The 25,252-nt window shown below is 47.3% G+C and overlaps 1 protein-coding gene and 1 pseudogene across 2 annotated transcripts in view; both read left to right on the top strand.

The window, feature by feature from the left end:
- The window catches only part of GALNT18 (polypeptide N-acetylgalactosaminyltransferase 18), a 369,121-nt gene that overhangs the window by 249,716 nt on the left and 94,153 nt on the right, over positions 1-25,252 (top strand). For both annotated transcript variants that reach the window (XM_066250967.1, XM_066250966.1), the window contains exons 4-6: positions 10,597-10,780; positions 16,993-17,190; positions 21,969-22,083. In XM_066250967.1, coding sequence (XP_066107064.1) covers positions 10,597-10,780; positions 16,993-17,190; positions 21,969-22,083 — 497 coding nt within the window. The remainder of the gene's footprint in view (positions 1-10,596; positions 10,781-16,992; positions 17,191-21,968; positions 22,084-25,252) is intronic.
- Positions 11,997-13,432, top strand: LOC136324689 (52 kDa repressor of the inhibitor of the protein kinase pseudogene; annotated as a pseudogene).

Here is a 25,252-nt window from a genome sequence, read left to right as displayed (position 1 = left end):
CAGGGCCAGAATCACAGCAGCCCGGCCCATGCAGGTTCGCATTGGATTCAGACAGTCGGTAAAGAAACAGCGGAGCCAAAATCTGATGGACCATAGTCTTTAATTCTAGCTTGCACCCAGCGGGCAAGTAAAAATACACACTGGGCTTCAAAACCCAGTCACATTCAGTGCTCACAAAGCCACTGACTTATCCGAGTTTCCTAGAATCAAAGGTTTCTAGCTCACCAGACTTATTCACCTCTGTTCCCCATCTCCTTCCTTATCCCAGATACAAACTCTACACAAACTGGCATCTCACTCAGCACTCCACCATCTTGGCTGCTTCTCCTGGCCTCCTCCACGTGGCCTCCTTCTATACTCTCCTCTGCTCTCTCATGTTAATCATCCCAGGAACCAAGAGCCCAAACTCTTGTTCCGTCCCCACTTTATATTGTAGCTTCACAACCTCTAATCCAATATACAAAACAGGGAAGTCTCCAACACAAAGTCACTCCTCCGAGGCATGACTGGATTGCACCACCCCACATCAAAAAGGGTGGGAAAGGCTTAATCCCAAAACCAAGCCCCAGGCTACAAGGATTCTCAACATACATTAATATCACCTGGGCGACGGCATCTTTAACAAAGTGAGCATAATACATTTTATCCACCCAACACTGGCCAGGTAGTGGGGACCCTTTTTCAGACTGTCTAAGGCCTTCTGTCAGGGCTGGAATCTCTAATAATTCCAGAGGACACTCCTGCCCACCCATTCAGAAAGCCCATCTTTCCTTATGTTAGTTGTTAACAGGCTTGGTTCCTACCAGAATCTCACAGGGAGCTCATATGAAATTCAGTCTTTGGTCTACACCAGACCTACTAATTAGACTCTGTGTGGGTGGTGCCTTGGAACCTGTGATTTTAACCAGCTGATTTTTAAGCAGACCAGCCTTTTATCTTAGGAAGGCAATATTCAGTGCAGAGGTAAAGAGTATGGACTCTAGGGACAGCCTGGTTGAATTTAAATCCCGACTCCATCACTTCCTACCGGGTCACATTGTCCCATAGTTTTCTTGTCTTCAGAATAGAATGATAGTAATAGTAACTATATTATAAGATTGTCAAAGGCTTATATAATGTAAGCATATATTCTAATATATGCTTAGAATAATGTATTAACACAATAATAATTATAATTAATATATTTCATAACATTATCTAATGTTCTAATTATATAAAATAATAGGTATTATAATAATGTATTTATAATACATAAATAATAAATTAATAATAATTTTATTATTTCCTTTATTAAACATTAGCCGGTTAATGCAGAGATGTAGGGTAGAGGGACGTAAGTCATCATACACGTATAGGTTAAGGATCGAAAATTCACATGTTTTCAAAAACCAGGCAAGAGTGAAGCAAGTGGTGGGACCATAGTGACTTGGAGAACGTATGACTGTCTTAGTTTGGGTTCTGCCAGAGGTGGAACTTGAGACAGAGTTGAGGCCAACTCATTTGTCTGGAAGAATATCCCAGGAAACAGTGGTGAAGACATGGGAGTGTGAGACAGGGTAGAGAAGAAAGCCAGTTTGTGGACGACAAACAAGGGGCCACTATAGCCCCTGGTGCCCAGTCATCCTGAGAACCACCCAAAGGCTGTGTACAAACTGCCTCAGCAATGGCCCGCCCGAGGAGTAAAGAACCTGGGATTGCCCTGGCCGGTCGTGGCTCAGTGGTAGAGCGTCGGCCTGGCGTGCAGAAGTCCCGGGTTCGATTCCCGGCCAGGGCACACAGGAGAAGCGCCCATCTGCTTCTCCACCCTTCCCCCTCTCCTTCCTCTCTGTCTCTCTCTTCCCCTCCCTCCCGCAGCCGAGGCTCCATTGGAGCAAAGATGGCCCAGGCGCTGGGGATGGCTCCTTGGCCTCTGCCCCAGGCGCTAGAGTGGCTCTGGTCGCAACAGAGTGAGGTCCCGGAGGGGCAGAGCATCGGCTCTGGCCAGTTATCTCCCTGGTGGGCAGAGCCTCGCCCCTGATGGGCGTGCTGGGTGGATCCCGGTCGGGCGCATGCGGGAGTCTGTCTGATTGTCTCTCCCCGTTTCCAGCTTCAGAAAAATACCAAAAAAAAAAAAAAAAGAAGCTGGGATGTAGTAGTCTCCTAGGACTGCTGTGACAAAGGACCACCAACTTAGTGGCTTAAACAACAGAAGCTGTCTCTCAGTTCTGGAGGCTGGGAGTCCAAGATCCAGGTGTTCCTTAGCTTGTAGATGTGTCGGTCCAATCCATGCCTTTGTCAGCATGTGGGATTCTCCTCGTGTGTTTGACTTCATATGGCCATACTCCCATAAGGACATCAGTTGTATTGGACTAGAGGCCCCTCTACTCTAGTATGACCTCATCTTAGCTAATTACTTCTGCAATGATCCTATACCCAGAGGAGGTCACATCCTAAGATACTGGGAGTTGAGACTTCAACACACAAATTTGGGAGGTGGGACACAAGTCAACCTATAACATGGGGTATTAATCCCCTAACTTCTAGCCCTAATTGATTGAGACCTGTCAATGGAGATAACTCCTAGTGGCTCCCATGGTCAGAGAAAGCCCTCCGGCAGAGAGAAGGAAGACAGCAGTGTGTGTGGGAAGGTGAATGCCATGGGGACACCACAGTCAGAATCATTAAACCGTGTGCAGACCCTTCTGAGCTTGAACCCCGTGTAGCTACCCAGATGGCATTCCCTGGAAGCTGGCCAGCTGGCAGGACGTGTTACTTCCATAGGGGCAGCTCCTGCTTGGCTCTGGCCAGTTATCACTAAGCAGGAATGCCTACAGGACAAAGAAATATATCTCTGAGCAGGTGCAGCCCCAAGGCCGCCAGTTTGCAAACTCAGTGAATATACATGCTCAGATTTCCAGAATGAGGCCTCCATCATTAATGGACGTCATCTTCCCTTATCCGTGGTTATGCTTTCTGGGATTTCAGTTGCCACCAGTAAGTCACAGTCCAAAAATATTAAATGGAAATTTTCAGAAATAAACAATCATAAGTTTTAAATTGTGAGCCACCCTGAGTAGTATAGCAGACTGAAATCTCACCCCTTTGCCCTCCTCCCACCCGGGATGAATCATCCCTTTGTCCAGCTTATCCAGACTGTCTATGCTACCCACCCATTGGCCACTTAGTAATCATCTTGGTTATCAGATCAGTTATCAGAAAGAAAGAGAGACTACATTTATATAACTTGTATTGCAGTATCTTGTTATAATTGTTCTATTTTATTATTAGTTATTATTGTTAATCCCTTACTGTACCTAATGTATAAATTAAAACTATCATAGGTATGCATGTATAGGGAAAAATGGATTGGTATTGGTTTAACCTGCTGTTTCAGGTATCCACGTATCCACTGGGGGGTCTTGGAACGCATCCCCCGTGGATAAGGAGGGACTATCGTAAAAGCTGTGCAGGGTTTCTCCAACTCAGTGCTACTTACAGTTTGACCTGGACAGTCCTTGACTGTGGAGGGCTGTCCTGTGCGGTGTAGGATGCTGAGCAGCACCTGTGCCTGGCAGCACTCTCCCGGGCGTGCACGAGCCCTGGCAGCGCTCTCCCGGGCGTGCACGAGCCCTGGCAGCGCTCTCCCGGGCGTGCACGAGCCCTTGCAGCGCTCTCCCGGGCGTGCACGAGCCCTGGCAGCGCTCTCCCGGGTGTGCACAAACCCTGGCAGCACTCTCCCGGGCGTGCACAAGCCCTTCTTCTCGGACCCAGGAGACCTGTCCTCTAACAGGCCTCAGGGTCTGGAAGCACTGAATCAGTTTCTGATTTTCCTTTTTGAAAATCTCCCTCTCCCTCTCCTTTCCTCTACTCGTTTCCCTTCTTCCTCCTCCCCTCTTCCTCTTTCTCTTTGTTCCTTCCTTCCTCCCTCCCTCCATCTTTCCTCCTTCCTCTGTCCCCTGATCTCCTCCAGCGCCTCAGTGAGTACCTTTCAAACATCCAGTCAAATGAATGTGTCATAGGGGCTGTCCTGTTCACAGCTATTGCCACAGCAGCTAGATTAGGACCTGGCACATAATGAATGCTCGATATTTGTTGAATGAATGAACGAACGACGTGTGGCCTCTCCCTTCCCTCCTGCTTCCCCTAGACCTGGAGCAAACGTGGGAAAGGATCACCTGCTCACTGAGGGAAGGACAAGGTGCTGGGCCTGGTCTCCGTAGCAAGCCCGGGTAGGCGGTTTTATAAGATGCCTGTGCAGCTGCCTTCCAGAGAGCAAAGCTCCATCGGGTACCAGTTTCCTGATTCTTTATTTTCCTTTGTGCAAGAGATAAAGAGTATCTCATTAGGTGTTCAAATCAGATTAACAGCCATTGGTACCAGAATTCTTCTGCTCAGACTGCAGTTTGTTTCTTTTAGGGTGACTCCGCGGAGCTAATTGCTGTTTATGGGATCAGTAGCAGGGACATACATAGGGGGAGAAGAAAGGGTTCTGGTTGACCAGGCTGGTGAGTTTTGCATTTTTATTTGGTATCTTAGTCTGAAAGAGGGAGAGCAGCAAGCAGCCAGCACTTAGCTGGTTCTGGGGGGAGGAACCCCGTGGGGATGATGGAGAGTGGCCTGTGACCTCCTAAGAGGTGAGTAGGGTTTCATCCGCCTGGCTTCTGGCCATGCTGATTTACAGAGGTCGTCCAGGTGCCAGCCGAGCAGGGATCTGTGGACAGCAGGAAAGGGCTGAAGGAGCAACACAAGCAGGATAACACCTGGCCCCATGCAGGGTGTAAATTGTATTTCTTCCTTAATGCTGGCACTATCGACAGCTGTGCCATTGATTCTAAATTTGGCAAAGTCACAGAGAGCAGACTCCCTACCTCCCCTTTCCTCAACACTTTAAAACAAACACGAAATACAGCCTTTCTCTTCTTTCCACAATTATATTCCTGTCAGGCTCTACCAAGACATTTTATTAAAAGTTATTTATAGCTATTTCAAAAAACAATTAAAGGTAGATTATGTAGAAAAAAAGGTAAAAAAAAACCTATGTAGCTTTTAGGCTAGAACTTGAAAAATCAAAACTTTCGCAAAGGTAGAGAAGCAAAAACGCTAATGTGATAGTCATTATATTTATCTCTGAGCTTCCTGGCAGCCTTGGCAAAAAGGTAAATATGATGGGTTTTGTGTTTGTAATTAGGAAAAGCACAGTTCTTTATATGTTTTTGAGCTACGTGCTGAGAAGTGTTTATCATATATTTTGTATAATATGCAATAGGGAGTATCTTGGTCAATAGTTTCCTAGCAAATATAAAAGTGATTTTGAGCCCTTTCTTGTTTTGGCAATTGACAAAGGTTGAAAGAAAACATGAAAACTTAATTAGGTAAAGGTATTTTGCAAAGACTGAGTTAGTGTTTCCAGGGTAGTACAGGCCTTTAAATGGGGGGGGAGGGGTTGGCCGGTTGGCTCAGTGGATAAAGCTTCAGCCCAGCGTACAGACGTCCCAGGTTTGATCCCTGGGCAGGGCACATATGAGAAGCAACTATCTACTTCTCTTCTCCTCCCTCTCCCCCTTCTCTCCCTCATCCTCTCTCACATCCAGTGGCTCGATTGGTTTGAGCATCGGCCCCGGGCACTGAGTATAGCTCGGTTGATTTGAGCATGGAACCCAGATGGGGGTTGCCAGGTGCATCCTGGTTGGGGCACATGCAGGACTTTTTCTATCTCCCCTCCTCTCACTTGGTAGCAGTTGTTCAGTTAGGGCTAAGAGAATCCTCTCTTTTAATCAGCAGCCAATGTTTGAGCTGTGGCTGACTACCCACAGAATTTTTCTCTAGCTGATCCACCAGAAACCTTTATTCTAGCTCACTGTCAACAGAGCTAAGAGGTCTGAAAGGGCAAGCAGCTCCCACAAGAAACAAAGCCCTTCATCTGCTGCCACCTTCTATACTGGATCTTCTGTGTCTGAGTTCATTTCCTGTGCATCGGGGGTTCATAATCTTATTTTAACCCCAGCATCATACCAGAACAATAGATCCTGTTTGGTAGCCTTTGTGTATAACAAATCACCCCAGAAGTTAGTGGCTTAAGACAGCAACCGTTCATTGGCTCATAATTCTGCAGTGAGGGCTGGGACCATCATTCTGTAATAAGGGCAGCTTGTCTTTGCTCTAGGAGGTGTCAGTGGGGCTCCCCCCTGAGATCACAGTCAGCTGGTGGCTGAAGGACCCGAGATGTTCTCACTCACATCCGGGGCCTCAGTGGGACAGCCTGAATGGTGGGTTTTCTGGGCCTCTCATCCACAAGGAGCTGGTTCAGGCTTCCTTCAGGAAGCAAGAGAACACACGCAGAAGTGGCAGGACCCCCCAAGGCCTGGGACTGTAGAAGGGCTCTCCTGCTGCATCCTGTTGTCGCAGGATCAGCCCAGATTTGGTGTGTGAGGAAGCTACGCAAGGATGTGAATTCAGAGAGGTGGGATCCATGGGGGATTGTTTGATGGCAACTGTACAGAGCCCTGCCCCATCAATACTGTATCACTGTGGCCCCCATGGGCAGGGACTCTCCCGCAACGAGTGCGGTACGGCCCCAGTTCTCACTCCAAGTTCTCTCTACTCACCACTTAACTGTCAAATATCAGGATTTATGAGCTCTCTACTTAACATTTTCAAAAAGGATATATGAGGGTGGACTTTGAAGTGATGAAACAGGGAGTGTTTTAAGAGGCCTCCTGGCAACCATACTGAAGACCTTCTAGGGCATATTGAGTTATGCTGCTCTATGGCCAACTTCCTGACCTTTGTGAGACAGTGGCATCCCCAGGCCTCCCCAGTCAGCTGCGTGATCTGAGATCATGGGGCCATTTTCATAGCTGCTAAAGTGAGATACACAGCGTGTATCAGCTGACCTTTCTCTGGACTGGATGACAATGCCTGGCAGCCCCTACTGGCTCTAGATCTGGACCAGGGTGACACTGTTTTTAAAAAATAGCCTGAATGACAATAAGTCTGCATGCTTATCACTTGCAGAAGCTGAAAAACTAGAAGGGCTAGATAGCAGATATTGGAGAACAGAATCAGGGGAAAGACATCCTGACTTTGGATAAACGTGTAAATCTTTAAAAAGATTATTTAAAGAGGAGTAAGCAAAAGATACTATGTTTTGGCTCAGAGCATGCATGTACACACACGCACACGCACGCACACACACACACAAGCATGCATGCATGTACCCACCATGCATACATCCAAGAAGATATGGGGTAAAGGAGGCTTGACTTAGTACCGCAATGTGAAATGAACCTGTAGATACATGTTTCCAGTAAAATCAATTTGACTCAAAATTAGGCCAACTTGTCTATGGCCATACCATCCGGAACACACCCGATCCTGTCTGATCTCGGAAGCTAAGCAGGGTAGGGCCTGGTTAGTACTTGGATGGGAGAAAAATAGGCAAAGTTAATGTGACCTTAAACTACATGAAAAGGGGCATAGATTCTAGAATAAGGGAGGTGATTAGTTCCCTCTATTCTGTATAACCAATTTATTACAGATTTACTAGGCCAATTTTTGGTAAAAACTTAAAGGTTATAGAGGAAAACTAACATGTTTAGAAGGGAGCTCAAGACAATAAAACAACTTGAATCCGTGATATATGAGGAATATGAGGAGAAACTAGAGACATTTGACCTAAAGAAATCCTCAGCAAAGATTAAAGGGTGATCTTCAACTCTAAATGTTTGTCAGAGTGGAAGAGGGACTTGATCTTCCCTCTCTGGCCACAAAGTAAGGCTTAGACCAAGGAGTGGAAGGTTGAGGGACCCTGGCATTTGGAGGGGAAATGAAAAAAGAGCATCTCATATTTGGAGTGGTCCAGTGAGAAATGTCCATTGCACTGCAGAGAATTCCTGTCACTGGAGGGGTTGGATGGTCACTCATCAGGATAGACAGAGGGGGTTCAAACCTTAGGTGGGTAATTGGTTCAAAACTAACTTTAAGATCACATCCAGCTAACTCGGAAGCCTTGGAATTGTAGGGACTTTCCCAAAGTCACAGAGCAAGTTAGTAGCTGTGCAGGACCAGCCTCCTGCCTACTACTCAGCATTTCTGATGCCCAGTTTCTTCACCCCCTCGATGATAACTCAAGCGGGGGTACAAAAAGCAGTCTAGGGACCACATCCCATCCCATCCACCCATCCAGGCCTATTGGTTTGGGCAGAATCTTCTGTGAAAAGTTTTAAAACCAATATCTATATCAGGCAAACCAATTCTGGCAGTAACCACTATGTGTCATTGTCCTCCCTGGCATGAGGCCCTTACACACGTTTGTGTCTTCTTTTTGGCTGCCAAGGCCTTGCTGCTTGCAGACTTCTAATCTGGGATCAGGGCAGAGAGGGAAGAGATGGTCTGGATCGGAGCATATGCAGAAGGCTTTGCCAACTGGAGATGGATCCTCAGATTTCAAGGGACGGTCAGCTCCCCCCTCCCTTACTGCTCCCAGTGTGATGGGAATTAGGAGGAAGAAGGGAGGGAAGGGAGCTAAATTTTTTGGTGTTTTTTTTTTTTTTTTTTTTTAGTGTTTCCTATGTGCTATGCATTTTTCACATGTTAATCCCATTTAATCCTCACAACAACCTAAATTTCTAGGACTACAAAATACAAAGTACCACAAGTGGTGGCTTCAAACACAGAAATTTATTGTCTCAGCGTTCTAGAGTACAGACTAAAGGTGTAGGCAAGGCCGCGCTCCCTCTGAAGGAGGCAGGGAGGACCTGTTCCAGCCCTGGCTCCTGGCTTCTTGTAACCTCATGTGTCCTTTGGCTGGTAGAGGGCCTCTTCTCTGTCTGTCTCCTCACTTGTCCTACCTGTGCCTGACTCTAACCAGCAGTCAGACTGGATTAGGGCCTAATGCCCTTATCTTAACTTCATTAAATCCGCAGACTCTATTTCCAAATAAGGTCATAGTCTGATATACTGGGTGTTACACTTCAGCATATCTTGTTGGGGAAACACAAGTCAACACATAATAGTTTACCCTGAAGTCCCCCCCCCCCAAATTCATGTCCTTCCCATATGCAAAATAAATTCATCCCATTCAAACATCCTCATGGGCATCCAGAACTTGTTTAGTAACAGCCCAGAGTCCTAATGCTAATACATGAGAAGCAGACATAACATGCGTTGTTGTTGACTCCAACCTCTGTCCTCTTTCTGCTATACTCTGCTGCTGCCACGGGGCACACCGGCCATGTGCCAGGCACGGTGCCAGCTGCCCTGTGCCTTTTTCTCACTTCCAATGGGCTGCTTATCTGGTGGGGCCCCAGACTGGGCACCAAGGGACACGGAGCTCCTATAGTTCTCTGATAAGGATGGGGCTCAGCCCAGGTCGGTCTGTCCAGGGCCTGGCTGAGAAGATGGGAGGAGGGGTGCTTAAGGGGCAGGTGCTGGAGAATACAGGAAGAGAGCAAATCAAGTTCTGGGGAGGTGCTGTGGCTGCAGGTGGGAGAAGGCGGCCCATTCAGGTCATCATTCTGAGTGAGGGAGCCTTCACAGACCGCTGCCTGAGCCGCTGTGGAGAACACCATGAACGTGGCTACTCACGGAGGGGCGAGGGGTCCATTCTGCTCCTGCAGGCCCCCTCCACAGTTATTAAGAGGCAGGCTCAGCAGTGGCAGGCAGCGAACCAATGGTAGTTGTTCACAGGGCACAACTCCTGGTCACGCACTCCCAGTAAAGACAGAGACCCAGGCAGGAGTGGATCCTGGGCTGGAGTCATCAAAGATGCGACTCTCTGTAGGGGAGACTGGTGAGGGCACTGGGGATGAAGGAGGCCGCTGAGCCGATGGGAAGAGTGTGGGCTTTGCAGTCATTAGACCCGGCAGGAAACCAAGCTCTGCCACTCACAAGCTGCACGACACTGGACAAATTGATAAAGACTTCTGAGCCTCGTTTCCCTGCATGCTTGTTGTGAAGATGAACTAGTCAATGTGTGTGAGGCCTGTGATCCTATGCAAGTTGCCGGGCTCAATAAATACTGTTTTCACACCTGAGCAGGCGGTGGTGCAGTGTATAGAGTGTCGGCCAGAAATGCGGAGGACCCAGGTTCAAAACCCTGAGGTCCCCAGCTTGAGCATGGGCTCACCAGCTTGAGCACAGGGTCGCTGGCTTGAGCATGAGATCATAGACATGACCCTTTGGTTACTGGCTTGAGCCCAAACATTGCTGGCTTGAAGCCCAAGGTTGCTGGCTTGAGTCCAACATTGTTGGCTTAAGCAAGGGGTCACTCACTCTGCTGTAGCCCCCCAGTCAAGGCACATATAAGAAAGCAATCAATGAAAAACTAAGGTGCCACAATGAAGAAATGATGCTTCTCATCTCTCTCCCTTCCTGTCTGTCTGTCCGTGTCTGTCCCTCTCTCTTACTAAAAACAAAACAATAACAACAACAACACTGTTTTTGCTCCTGTTTTTCCCTTTAAATCTGAGCAGCACTGGCTATCCTGGGGACACCAAGGATGACTGGGGGAAGTGAATGGGCCCTCCAGCCTCTCCCTGGGGTCATTTCACCATGAGAGGATGAGTGTTTGATTGCCCCGGCCCCCATTATGCTAACAACACATTCCCTCCCTTACAGAGGAGCTGAAGGAGAAGCTGACGGAGTACGTGGACAAGGTGAACAGCCAGAAGCCAGGCTTCATCAAAGTCGTGCGCCACAGCAAGCAGGAAGGCCTCATCCGCTCCAGGGTCAGCGGCTGGAGGGCAGCCACGGCCCCCGTAGTGGCACTCTTCGATGCCCATGTGGAGTTCAATGTAGGCTGGTAAGTGCCCATCAGGAGAGGAGGATGAGTCCCCATACGGTCCTGGGCTTTGGCTCAAATGGGTGCAAAGCATGCTGGGATCTCAATCATAGTGGGGGTAAGCAGAAAATTCTGGAAACAAGTAAGATATGTGTGTGTGAATGACCTAGGCAACAGGACTGGCCCTTCAGGGTATGGGTGGCTTAGGGGTCAACAGGGTCAACACACAGTGTCTTAAGGGTATGGTGACATTAGGTGTGACTCTGGCTGGCATGGTGCTCTAGGGGACATGCTATGGCAGAAGAGTAAATGCTAAGGGCAAAGCCGAGAGTGCCAGCCCAGCTAGGGACAGGGCTGCAACCCCCAGGAAAGTGAAAGCTGGACAGACATGAGAGAGAAGCCCCACCATAAAGACAGGGCCGAGGCCTAGTGGGCACGGGATGAACGTGGTTTGATGTTGCCACAGGTGCCCTGGGTTCCCCAAAGGCCAGGCCGGTGATAGCACAGTATCTCAGATTCTCCCTCCCGGAGAAATTAGGTCTTAGGAAACCTTTCTTTCTCTGGGTAGGGCTGCTCAGGTGCTGCACAGGGGACGAGAACAGATAGACGGCTTCAGCGGCTGCATCCTACCAGGGATGGGGCACCTGATGTCAGCATCCTGACAGGCCAGGGTGTGCTGTGGCTCACTGGGTGTGACTTTGCAGAGAGCCTGGGCATGGGAGGTTCAGGCCCTGAGAACGACTGAGTGTACTGCTCTCCTAACAACTATGCCTAATGGCTCTGCAGTTGCTCTCCTCCCAGACGCCGTGTGCCATCGTCTGCCTCTCTGGAGCGAGGCGAGGAGCGCCTCCGAGCAGGAAGGAGCAGCAGGAATACACACGACGTGGCGGGATCTGGGCAAACTTTCACAGAACTGGCCAGATTATGATTGCAGTGCAGCTGTTTTTCATAGTTGCAGTCCCTGCTTGCCATTTGTGACTATTTAAAAAGCATTTTCATTGGATTTATAGCTAGGAGAGGAGAGGGACACTTAGTATTTCAAGCTGACTTAAATGAACAATTATGCAACAAATGCATTATTAATGAGAAGCTTATCATTCCTGCCTGCAAACACTTTACTCACCCGGTGTCCATAAGGGCTCTTGGTTCCCGGAAGCCGGACCTGCCACCTTTCCTTGGGCAGAGGGGAACAAATGGGGCAGGGGGTGGGGGCCACATATGGAAGGACCCAAGCAGCATGAAGTAAGTTCGTTCTCATCTTCATGTCTCCCTACCATCCTTATATGCCTTTATCTCCTGGTTAACAAACTGAATTTTAGCAAAATCAAAGCCCAAGTCGAAAGTTTTCCATGGAACCCCAGATCTGTTTCTTTCTTCTTTCTTAAGTCTTGATTTTATTTTTCTAGTGGAAAAAGGGAGGCCTCAAAGTGCCTGTCTGGCTCCCCTCCCCACCAAGCTCCCTTCCCCAGCCCCGAGACGCAGTCAGGCCGCCCTGCGGAGGCAGGAAGGGGGATGCTGGGCCAGCCAGGGGGACGGAGACGAAGCCCAGGTTCTGTGCTGTCCTCAGCTGCACACAGAACACGCAGTCGGACCTGGCTTTCTTCAGGAGCCCGCGGGATCTGGCTAGATGCCAGAAGTGGGTGGAAAATTGTAGGAGAGCAGACTTAGAAGATGAAACACCTGATCAACTAAATAAACATTATTGATTATGTGCCAAACACTTTGAGACCTCTATAATCTGTAGAACTAGTCCTTCTAAGACAGTTCTTCGGGAATAATGCAATACCAACAATATTTTATCTTACCAGTTGTTTGAACAATCCACAGCATAGACACAGAACACGAATAAAAAAAATTGAGTGAAGAGGAAATCAGGACACTGAACCAGAAAAAAAATGGCAAAACTTCTGAACAGGTACAAAAACATAAAGAAATAAGCCACAGCAATGCTCAGAATCCCAACGCACAAGAACAAGGTGAGGAACAGGATGAAGACGTTTTACCTTTAACACTTGAAGAGAAGGAAAACAGAGAACACTTAAAATCTTTATTTGAAATTTTAATTCTTACGGGAAAACAAAATATACCTCTGGGTGGACATGAAGCTGATGAAATCCCAGAAGGTCTCTCTACTCCTGATAACTTTCAAGGGCTGCTGGAGTGCCGGATAAATTATGGTGAAGAGGTTCTGAGAAAGCGCTTTGAGACAACAGCAGTCAACACATTGTTCTGTTCAAAAACACAACAGAAACCGGTGCTAGAGATCTGGGAGGGAAGCCTCAGGAAAGTGAGAGACTCTCACTTCTTTTTGATAATCACTGACGACGTAGTGGACACAGCAGGGAGAGAGCACCTGCCCACGTCAGTGACGTTTTTGACCAATCTTATAATGTGAAAGGGGAATTTGTACGCTTCCTGACTCACGGAAGGTGCTGCTGAAATTTTGGCTATGAAATCTGACACTGTGATCACCAAGAAGTGGGGATTAGACATGGAGTACTGTCGTGGCTTGGCTTTCATTGTGTCCAGTGGGTTTTCTTCCAAAGACTCTGCTCCTCCTGGGCCTTAGATATGTGGTTGGCAGAATCGGTGCCTGTTATGCGAGTGCCTGTGGTATTCCAAACAACTGAGGAAGTTTGTTCTTTCTCCATAGATTACTACAATTGCTTTTAGAGCTTAACAATGTGATTTCTGTCCTCTTTCAGCACAATGAGGAAAAAAGTCAAGAACTAAAGAAAACTTGCCATTCTCAATGGATTGGCAGGCGTGATGCTTTTGAAATTTTAGTAGACCTCCTACAAGCACCTATTTTATGTTTAGATGGTGCAAGTAGTGACACAAATATGAGATAAAATAACTGTGCAGCGGGCTGAGCCTTTGTACCCTGTAATGCAGTAACAGATTTTGATTTCATCGTTACCATTGTCATTCTTAAAAATGTTCTATCTTTTAAGAGACTTTGGGAAAAAATCTCCAGGGGAAAACTTCTGATGTCTTCTTTGCAGCCATTAGCTTGACTGCAGTGCTGCATTCACTAAATGAAGTGATGGAAAATATTGAAGTTTATCATGAATTTTGGTTTGAGGAAGCCACCAATTTAGCCATCAAACTTGATACTCAGATGAAGCTTCCTGGGAAATTCCACAGAGCTCAGCAAGGAAACCCAGAATCTCAGATGACCTCACTATGAAGAAGCTCTAGCCTGGCCTGTGGTGACACAGTGGATAAAACATCGACCTGGAATAAGGTTGCCAGTTCAAAATTCTGGGCTTGCCTGCTTAAGGCACATAAGGAAAGCAACTACTACAAGTTGATGTTTCCTGCTCCCCCCAACCCTTTGTCTCTCCACTCTCTCAAAAAAAATTAATAAAGCCCTGGCCAGTGGCTCAGCAGATAGAGCCTCAGCCTAGCCTATGGACATCCTAGGTTCAATTCCTGGTCAGGGCACACAGGAGAAGGAACCATCTGCTTCTCCCTCCCTTGCTCTCCCCCTTCTCTCCCTCTTCCTCTCCTACAGCCAGTGGCTTGATTGGTTTGAGTGTGGTCCTGGGCACTGAGGATGGCTCCATCAGAGCATGACAGCCTCAGGCCCTAAAAATAACTTGGTACTCAAGCAATGGTCCAGTTGGGGTTGCCAGATGGACCCGGTCAGGGCACATGCAAGAGTGTGCCTCACTATCTCTCTTCCTCTCACCCCCCCCCCCAAAAAAAAGAAAAAAAAAGTCAATAAAAATAAAATCTTAAGAAACAAAAAGAAACTCCAAGTGTTCCAATCCTGGAACTGAAAGGTGTTTTCTCAGAACATCACGTCAAAGCTCTTAAATGCTTATCTCTAGTACCCTCTGTCATGGGACAGCTCAAATTCAATATGTCAGAGGAACACCATGCTGACGTGTACAGAAGTGACTCATCCAATCCGGATGCACTCTCAGCTGAGCTGCATTGTTAGAGAACTGAGTGGAAACACAGAGGGAAAGATATAGAGCTTCTATCCACCATTTATGAAACCCTCCACCTGCATGACATCAAGATTTTTCCTAATGTTTATGTATTGCTGATGGTCCTGTGTATTCTTCCTGTGATAAAGATTGAGAAGGAACACTATGAAAACGGCGGAAGCACCTCAAAGCACAACTGGGGAACACTTTGAAAGACAAAAGGTTAAGTAACTTAGCTTTGCTTAACATAAATTTTCATATACTATAAAACATGATTTGGATTTAATAATAGTGGACAAATATATGAAACTCTGTACAACTAAGTCAGAGCTTCCTACAGGTAATTCAGAAACCATCAAAAATACCAGATAAACTTTTTAAATTGGCTTTCTCTTATATTTGATATTTAAAATAATGTTAGAAATTTAAGAACATCTGGCCTTGGCCAGTGGCTCAGTGGATAGAGCATCAGCCTGGCCTATGGACATCCTAGTCAGGGCACACAGGAGAAGCCACCATCTGCTTCTCCCCTTGCCAGCCTCTCTCCCTTCTCTTCTTCCCCTCCCACAGCCAGTGACTCAATTGTTTCCACCGACCGTAGCCCCAGGCACTGAGGATGGCTCAGTTGGAGCACATCAGCCTCAGGCACGAAAAATAGCTTGATACTCAAGCAAAGACCCAAGATGGGTTTGGTGGGTGGGTCCTGGTCAGAACACAGGTGAGAGTCTGCCTAACTATCTCCTGTCCTCTCACCGAAAAAAAAAAGAAATTTAAAAAACACCTTATAGAAAAGCTATAAGGTATATATATATATCCACTTAATCACTGGATATCTTGAGTACATCAGCCATTGATAGCCTGCTTGTTTAAATGGCCCATGTTTGAGCTCTCATGCTTTGTAGAACTAATTGTTTCTCCAAAAGACAGCATCAAAAGTGCCATGTGGCACTTCTGTGATCTCTGCTGATGGCAGGTGGAATTGTTCTCGTTAAGTCACTTTAGGCACAACATTTATTGTCACGGTGGATCCAGTTGTTGTGTATTGAGTTATCAGTTCTTTGAAGAAATTAATTTTGAGGAGGTGTGAGAGGAAGGAATAGATTTAATAAAATCTTATAATGAAGCTCATGACTAACCTTTAAGTAGTAGGAGTTTTAAGTGTGATGTTAAAAATCTGTAACGGACAATTAGGGGAATTACCAGACAGGGAAAGAAACATGTGACCTTGCCAAGCAAGGGTTTCAGTGTAAATTTTGTCTTTTTTTTTTTAATGATCTTGAACAAGTTACAGTTTTAAAGATTGAATGGAAGAACCTGCCATTGTTGTTCCACAGCCGGTTGTTGCTGTTCACATTCCTTTGTTGAGCCTGTATCTTCATGAGCTTTTAGCAGGTGTAAGTCAAACACCTCTGTTTTATGGTCAAGGTGGGATCAGAGGCCATGGATACTGACAACTGATTTGTCTGTTTTATTCCTTTTCCATGACTATATCTACTGCCTCATCTTGATTTCTAAGCACAACCTGGAAAACCTACCGAAATGTGTTTTGTAGTTATATAGCAGGGGTCGGGAACCTATGGCTCGTGAGCCAGATGTGGCTCTTTTGATGGCTGCATCTGGCTTGCAGACAAATCTTTAATTAAAAAAAAAATGTTAAAAATATAAAACATTCTCATGTATTACAATCCATTCATTTCCTACCGCTCATGTTCATGGTTGCGGGTGGCTGGAGCCAATCACAGCTGTCCTCCGGGACAACACCAGATTTTATTGGATAATGTGTAACGTACACGGGTTGTTGTATGGCTCTCACAGAATTACATTTTAAAATATGTGGCGTTCATGGCTCTCTCAGCCAAAAAGCTTCCCGACCCCTGTTATACAGGAATAATATAGAAAATATTGCTCTTATTGTTGGTGAAAAAAAGTTAACTTTGTATAGTTTACTTCAATGTAAATAAAATGTGAATTTTATTTTTAGAAAAAATAAAAAGGGAGAGCAAACAGACACCAGGATGTGAGGCACTAAGAGGCTCTTAGCTCAGCCCAGGAGGTGCCGAGGGAACGGCCAGGCTTCCTGCCGGCCCCAAAGTATGGGGACTGGGAGGTCGTTAGGGCCTCCTTCCCGGGAGGCCGTTAGGGCCTCCTTCCGGGGAGGCAGAGCAGCTCTCCCCTGGAGGAGGTGGCCAGGTGTTCCCTCCTCTTTCTGCAAGGGAGGGAGCTTCAGGAGTTGCCAGTCTGTTGTTTCTCCACCTTGGAAGCATTCACCCCTCTCTCTCTCTCCGTTCTGCTCAGGGCTGAACCTGTGCTCACCAGAATAAAGGAGAACCGGAAACGAGTCATCTCACCATCCTTTGACAACATCAAATATGACAACTTTGAAATAGAAGAGTACCCGCTGGCCGCCCAGGGTTTTGACTGGGAGCTGTGGTGCCGCTACCTGAACCCCCCCAAGGCCTGGTGGAAGCTGGAGAACTCCACGGCCCCGATCAGGTGAAGCGTGAAGCATCCTTGCCCGTGGGTCTCTCTCTCTGCCTCGCCTTCCAGGCAGGGCTCCCCTCCCAGCCCAACCCTTATTCCCCAAACGAAGCGGGTGATGATGGAAAGGAATTACAAATGACCTTCAGTCACTGCTTAAGGGCTCTGGTAATCCCGTTTAAAAAGAGCCATGGCTCCCAGAACTCATTCGGAGGCTCAAAGTTGCTCATTCCAAGACATCACTGTGGATACTGCCGGGAGTCAGCTACTGTGCTGGGTGCTGGGGAGGCAGAGTGATTAAGAGGACACCAAAAAAAAAAAAAAAGAGGACACCAAGGTCCTGGGATTCAGTAAAGACAGACAAAATAATTGGAATAACAAATTATTCCACCATGCTGGTGGAAATCGCATGGTAAGTGGGGAGAATCCTTTTCAGGGAGTTTAGCATTTGCACTTGCTTCTAAGGGCTGATAGGAGATTGCAGGCTTGGGGCAAGGACATCCATTTGCCAAGAAGCAGAGTGAGTTCATGGGCTGAGAGGGGGTTCAAAAGGTCTGGAAGGAGCACCTGAGGCACAGCCTCAGGCCATGAGGCTGGAGGGAAGGAGAGGCAGGACCAGACTTCACTCTAGCTTGTATGCTTTGCTGCTGATGTTTGAGCTTATCCTTAGAGGACTCAGACAAAAGGAGCTTCAAACTGTATTTCAAGTATCCCAAACTCCTTCAGCTTTTGCTGCTACCTCCACAGACTCCCTGATGACTCCCTGTGCAGTGTCTGTCTTATGGATCAGGACTCCTGAAACAGTGGTCTCCACAAGCCCTGATTTCTGCCTGGTTAATCACAGATCAGGCACCTTTATGCTCCCTGCAAACCCCTGCCTGTTAAACACACAGACAACAGTAGAAGGTGACCTAGGGGACAGTTCCTGGAATGAAAGAGATTAAAAACTGATGTCACTTTGTATTACATGAGGAAGAAAGATTTTGAAATATTTAATTGAAAGCGATGATTATTATCTAAGATCACATTTTCCTTGCCAGAAGAAAAAAAAAGAACTATATTTATATTTAAAACAGGACGGAAGAAAATTCTAGCTGGCTCTCCTGTGGTTACCTCTGTTACTTATCTGTTAAGGGCCCTGCCACATTTTTTTTTGTGTGTGTGTGTTTTTCTGAAGCTGGAAACAGGGAGGCAGTCAGACAGACTCCCGCATGCGCCCGACCGGGATCCACCTGGCACGCCCACCAGGGGGCGATGCTCTGCCCATCCAGGGCGTCGCTCTGTTGTGACCAGAGCCAGTCTAGCGCCAGAGGCAGAGGCCATGGAGCCATCCCCAGCGCCCAGGCCATCTTTGCTCCAATGGAGCCTTGGCTGCGGGAGGGGAAGAGAGAGACAGAGAGGAAGGAGAGGGGGAGGGGTGGAGAAGCAGATGGGCACTTCTCCTGTGTGCCCTGGCCAGGAATCGAACCCGGGACTTCCGTACGCCAGGCCGACGCTCTACCACTGAGCCAACCGGCCAGGGTCCCCTGCCACATTTTGTGCTGAAGTCCCTGTGTGCAGGGGCCTTTTACACACAGTCTCCTTTGCTCCTCTTCATAACCTGGTGACAGCTTATTTTGTCATCCCTGTTTTACAAGATGAGGAAAGCAAGGCTGACAAGGAGAATGGCTCTACCAAAAGCTCTGGGCAATGAAGCCAGGGTCCAAACCCAAGTCAGCAAGATCCCATGCCTAGTTGTCATCCCCCTAACCACCCACTCTTGAGCTCAGAACTGGTATGGCTGAACTCTTCCTAGGCCCGTTGGAAGCTATTGGAGGGAAGCGTGCCACCCTGCAATAAACATTCTTGCACAAGACTGCCCTGATATTAGCTGCTTCTGTTCTGCTCATCTCCCAATGTATCCGCCTGGTCTGTGGAAACCTGCATTCTAGGTCCTTCACAAAGAATGCCTCAGTTCCAAATTTCCCTTCACCTAGTTTTTACCAAGAACTTGGCTGAGAGAAATTACATTAATGGAAGGTTTTTGGAAGAACATTCCTGGTTTTATCTCTAGAGAAGGACAGCCCACCAGAAAGTTGTGGGTTATACAAATTTACCTTGCCCACCTTGGCTCCTGTTTCCTTGAGGCTGTACTCGAGTGCTTTGTCCACACATGGCATAAGCTATAAAAAGAGCCCAGATCCTCTTGCATTCTAATGGAATGTCTTTGAGATGGTTATTTATTTAAGTCTCAAAGTAATGTTTCAGAGAAGACTGACATAAGAAATTTCTTTCAAATTCATGGCTAGTCAAAGAAAGCCTGGTTTATCCCTGAAGAAATAATAGGGTATTTCCACACGGAAACTGCCAGTCTAATTTCTAAGACCATGGATGTTCATTTTCACCTTGGCCACCGGGAAGCTCAGCGTCTGCTTTGTGGATCCACTTAAAGAACTGTAAAGGGGGACCTAAGGCTGCACATGCATTCTAACTAGCCCCTAATTTGGTTGTGAATTTTTGGTTTTTCACACATTTATCTATTTTATTTTTCAATGTAGTTTACATTTTTCTTGTAAGCTATTTCTAATATTGAGGTGGGGGGGATGAGACGAGGTAAAAATTAATAAAACTTTCAGGCTAACTGAGTTTACTTAACACCATAGCCGGTTAATAAGTAATGGCCTGGGCCCTGGCCGGTTGGCTCAGTGGTAGAGCGTCAGCCTGGCATGCAGGAGTCCTGGGTTCAATTCCCGGCCAGGGCACACAGGAGAAGCGCCCATCTGCTTCTCTACCCCTCCCCCTCTCCTTCCTCTCTGTCTCTCTCTTCCCCTCCCGCAGCCGAGGCTCCATTGGAGCAAAGTTGGCCCGGGCTCTGAGGATGGCTCTGTGGCCTCTGCCTCAGGCGCTAGAATGGCTCTGGATGCAACAGACCGAAGCCCCAGATGGGCGGAGCCTCGCCCCCTGGTGGGCATGCCGGGTGGATCCCAGTCGGATGCATGCACATGCGGGAGTCTGACTGCCTCCCCATTTCCAATTTCGGAAAAATACAAAAAAAAAAAAAAAAAAGTAATGGCCTGCCTGACGTGGCCCGTGCTCATTCCAGAGTCACTGTTTGGGATTCTGTCTTTCCATGACTGGGTCTGGCCATGTGGGGAAGGCCCCTTCCTGTGTGTCCAGGGGCACCCAGCCAAGTTCAACATTTCAGAAATGCGGAGGAAAAGGCCGAAACCTCACTCTTCCCACCTGCAGGGCTGATGTTTTTAAATCACTGTGATTTAGAGAAGGGATTCTCTAGGCTTCTGCAGTGTACAAGTGCATCTTTTAAAATGCTCTTTTGAGTACCAATTATGTCCCAGAGGTTTTCAAATGCTTTACTTAATTTAATCCTGTGAGGTTATATAGTTGATCCTACTTCATAGACAGGGAATCAAACACTCGGGAGAGGCTAAGGAATTTCAGAGACACAGCCAGAATGGGGATGTTCCCAAAGCATTCCCGCCCAAGGCCAGGTCAAGGGTCTCCCACTGGAGCAGGAACTCCATCTCCTTAGGAGAAGTGAGTTAAGGTAGACTGACCACCCTGGGTTCTGCAGTCTGTGAAAGGTGAAGCCATTCAGAATAAATTGCTATGATTTAAAAGGAGGAAGGTCTGGGCTCCCTGGGCTCCAGTCTCCACCTGAGCAGCCTCCTGCATCAGTGTTCTCCAGAGACGCTGCCTGCAGAATAGCTCTTCCTCTGTTCTGATGAGTTTCCAGTTTCAAAGATGTGTCTATCTGCATGTGGCTAACAGTTATCACTGAAGAGTCTTCATTTCTCCTTATCTTCCTCTTCCCCTCTATACCCTTCAGCCACCAGCTAGCTACACAAGGGCTAGAAATGGTAGCAGTGTGCAGGGGAACAATTCAATCGTTTGTGTAAGGTAGTGCTGCCAGCAGACAAGCAGCCCACACGTGCTCGTGCTGATTCAGCAAGTGTGGGCCACTCCTTGTGAAGTCCTCTGTTGGTGTCTGCACATAGCCAGTGAGCCCCGCACTCTCGTGTTCACTAGGGAACAGTCTTCCAGCTGCTAGACCTACCAGCTGTGGATGTATTGCTATAGCCTAAGAGCCTGCTGAATTTGAGACCCAGATGGACTATCTAAGGCCTGCCCATTAGCTATCTCCCCACCACCACCCAAACTAGAGAGCCAGCTGCCATCAGAGTCCCCTCCCCCTCTCTCACCTTTATGGTTCATCTGTTTCCAAGTTCTGCTGACTTCACAACAAAATATATCTTCATACAATCCCCCTCTTCACTCTTGATGCTCTGGTCCAGGTCCTCATCCTTTCTCACCTGGATATAGCCACAGCTTCCCAACTGGCTTCCTCTCAGCTACCTGAGTATTAAAACATAGAGCTTTAAAAACACAGATCTGCTCATACCACTGTCTGCTAAAAATTCCTCATTGACACTTCTTTACCTACACATAAAATCCAAATTATTTACCATGCTATCCAAAGCCCCAGCTAATCTCTCTAAATGGACCAAGGTTGGCATACAGAACCCAATTGAAGAAGGGTGGGAAGGCTGGCAGAGAGCCCAGGTAGAAACAGAGATGGGCTATGCAGTTCAGGGGTCAAGGCAGCTAGAGACACAGGAGTTCAGTCTAGACTGGGAGGGCCACTCGGAGGACGAGGTCTGCACCAGCTCCGGCAGCAAAGGAAGGGAAAGGATCAGGTCCTCCTGGTGGGAAGCTCCCACTGCTCCCACTCCTCTGGCAGCACCATGAGACAGCCTCTCTGCTAACCGCTGGCCCATCTCCCCTCACCCCTGCAGGAGCCCAGCCCTCATCGGCTGCTTCATTGTGGACCGCCTGTACTTCCAGGAGATCGGCTTACTGGACGAAGGCATGGAGGTCTATGGAGGAGAGAATGTCGAGCTTGGGATCAGGGTGAGCAGGGTTTCTTACTCATCGGGCTTGGCTCAACCCCCCAAAAGGCAAATGAGTCAAGGGGGTGGAGAAATGGGGCTCAAGGCTGAGGGTCACAGACTGATTCTGAATGTCCATTCCCTAAGTGTGGTCTGTGTGTGTGTGATCAGGGCTGATGAGGATGGGATAGAGACATAGGATGGTGCCTACAGAATTTTCGGGGAGAAAAACACTTCAGAAACTGCTTTGGTTGGGGATAGGAACATGAGAGATTTGAGCTCCTAACTCAAGGGAACAACCTCTTCACTAAAACCAAACCCAGGCTTTTTCAGGGTTGAACAAAGGTGTGCTCCAGGAGCAACTGCAGGCATTGATGGACAAGAGTCACCCACACAGTCACCTCCCCTTGGGGTCTCTCACTCTGATAATCTGTCTCCTCCACAGTGGCCCTCAGACTTTTCCTAAAGACTTTGTTAAGAAAGCACTACAGGAAAATACACTCATGGGGTATAAACGGCAGAACAGCCAAGCTTACTCCATACTGGCATCTGACCCCCCAAGTGCTGGTCAGACCCTCAGGCCCATTCATGCCTGACACCATTTTCTGGAGGTTGCCCCCGTCCTGCCTCAAAGTATGGGGCCTTTTGTAGCTGTCACTGCATGGTGTGAATCCATAATAGGCACCATCTAACTTCTCATTCTACAGGAATGTTTCCTAGGCTCAGGTCCCTTTTCCTGGGCCTATGAAAAGTTAACTCCCAAAAATGAACCCCTCTCTGTGTCTGATGGGATGCATGGGTCCCCTGGTGGTTGGCAAGAGTCTGGTGATGAATACAATGAAGGACCTCATCCTCGGGGAAAGCCCATACTTCTGTCTAGGTTGCGGTCCTATCCTTGTGAAAACCCAACATTTAAGCTTGGTTTATGGCTTGTCCTTACAACGGTTCCACTGTCCTCCCCACGGGGATTTTTAAGTAGCCTGGCACATCCACACATCACAGGCTTGCCAACCCTTGAAGGAAACCTCATCATACCTGCTGGTGTTCTTGACCATCAGGAAGTTCCTCCTCGCTGTCAGCCCTCCGTGCACACCGCGCCAACACCTGGCTGGTTCTTTCTGGTGATGTCACTCTTACCCCTTTTGACCTTATCACAGTGGTCTGCAAACCGTGGCTCATGAGCCACATGCGGCTCTTTGGCCCCTTGAGTGTGGCTCTTCCACAAAATACCATGTGCAGGCGCTACCTCGATAAGGAATGTTCCTACCTATATAGTTTAAGTTTAAAGAATTTGGCTCTCAAAAGAAATTTCAATCGTTGTACTGTTGATATTTGGCTCTGTTGACAAATGAGTTTGCTGACCATTGCCTTAGCATCTGTATCTGTCATCTCCAGTTCCTGATATTCAGTTCCCACTCAAGGACTCCAGCTCAGCCATACCTTCCTGTCAGCTCTGACCCCCTTAGCCTTCCCCCCCACTGGACAGTCAGCTGGCCCCACACAACCTTCACCTTGCCCTGAGGGGAAACTGCACGCCTCCAATGAGCGTCTGACATCACCTGCAATGGCCTGACAAGGACTGTGTGAGCCTGACTTGTCATCCAGACTCATCAGTAGGGCTTTGAGAACGGGCAGCAAGAGCAGCTTCTCTGAAGCCAAGCTTAGAAGATACTTCCAGACAACCATTTTCACTGAGACCCAGAGAAATTGCTTTAGAGGCAGTCAAAGGCAAGGGCTTATATGGGAGCTAATATATTCATAGAGGACAGTGCCTGCATAATCACTCTCATTTTTAAAGCTCTTCTTAGACTGGTCATTTATCCACCACTTGTGGCCTAATTATCTCATTTCAGTGCCTTGCCTGGATAAATGCTTGTCCCAAAACATAATATTTTTTACTAGGAGCTGCTGCCAGGAATTGGCTGAGTGGACAGGATCGCCACTAGGCACTTAGGCTCTCTGAGTAAAAATGTCCGGGAATGGAGAAAGGAATTAGATTTGTGAACTCTGCCTCCAGCATGTTTGTGAGTCAGTCACAGCGTGTGTGGGAGATGTCTGGCTTCTCCTTGCCTTGATTATAAAGCTGTTCTGAGGTGTGGCCCTCGGAAAGGCTTTCAAATACTTGTGAAAAATCTTTCAGTGGTTTTGTGTTCAGGGTATAAAATATGGTATAAAATGTTACCTGACTTTTTTTTTTCCTTCCACTTTATGAAAATGAAGTGTCATTGGAGTTAAAAGAAAGGTGGCTTCTAAAGCAGGGACCCAACACCCTGTTGACTGTCTAAGCATAGAAAGTGGGGCCAATTCATTTGAATTCCAGTTCCCCTTTTAAAGGGTACAGAACTGCTGAGCATCTGGATCGTCACATTTTGTGTGATTATCAGTGTTTTTCTTCCACGTTATATGAGTTTAAATCTTCTTACATCACTTTCTTCCTTTAGGAGCTCCCATTGGTTACACCAGGGGTTTCAAACTCAACTCAGCATGTGGGCTGCAGAGCAAGATCACAGCCATTCGGCGGGCCGCACTAGGTCTACAAAAGGCAACTGTTACGCAACACTTTTCTCACTGCCGTTGAAAACAAAAAAAAAATCAGTACAACAAGCACAATCGTACATGCAGTTTACTCAGTGTCACAAAACGACCAGAAACTGTAGTTCGCATCACAACTGCTGTTAACTAAGCTAATATCTAGCTAGGATGCTAGAGAAATGAAAAATACAAGTAGGCCCCTAGGCTTACTTAATTTTATCCAAAATATTTTGAACTTCGTGGATTAGTCTGCGGGCTGCACAAAATTGTTCGTGGATTAGTCGCGGCCGTGAGTTTGAGACCCCTGGGTTACACCATAGGACTGTGTTAAAACAAAGGCATTGCTTGTCTCATCTCATTTAGTCAGAGGCCACTATTCAAAGTCCATACCCATTTGGATCCCAGAAACAGTGTTGTTCGTGCAATTGTTCAGTACCCACTCTGTGCCAGGGATTGTGCTAGGCACTTTACTTATACCATCCATCTGTAAAACACCCTAAACAGTAGCTGCTGGTATAATATCTCTTTTTCTCGAATGAGCAAATTGTGAAATTAAGAGCTTTTATATGTTCTCATGGTCATACAACTTATAAGATGTAGAGAAAGGATTCAACCCCAGGTCTCTCTGATTTGAAAGACTAGATAGATATACCACAGTG

Source organism: Saccopteryx bilineata, chromosome 1 (assembly GCF_036850765.1).
Source record: "Saccopteryx bilineata isolate mSacBil1 chromosome 1, mSacBil1_pri_phased_curated, whole genome shotgun sequence".
NCBI classification, from domain to species: Eukaryota; Metazoa; Chordata; class Mammalia; order Chiroptera; family Emballonuridae; genus Saccopteryx; species Saccopteryx bilineata.
This window is presented reverse-complemented; position numbering and strand designations above follow the sequence as displayed.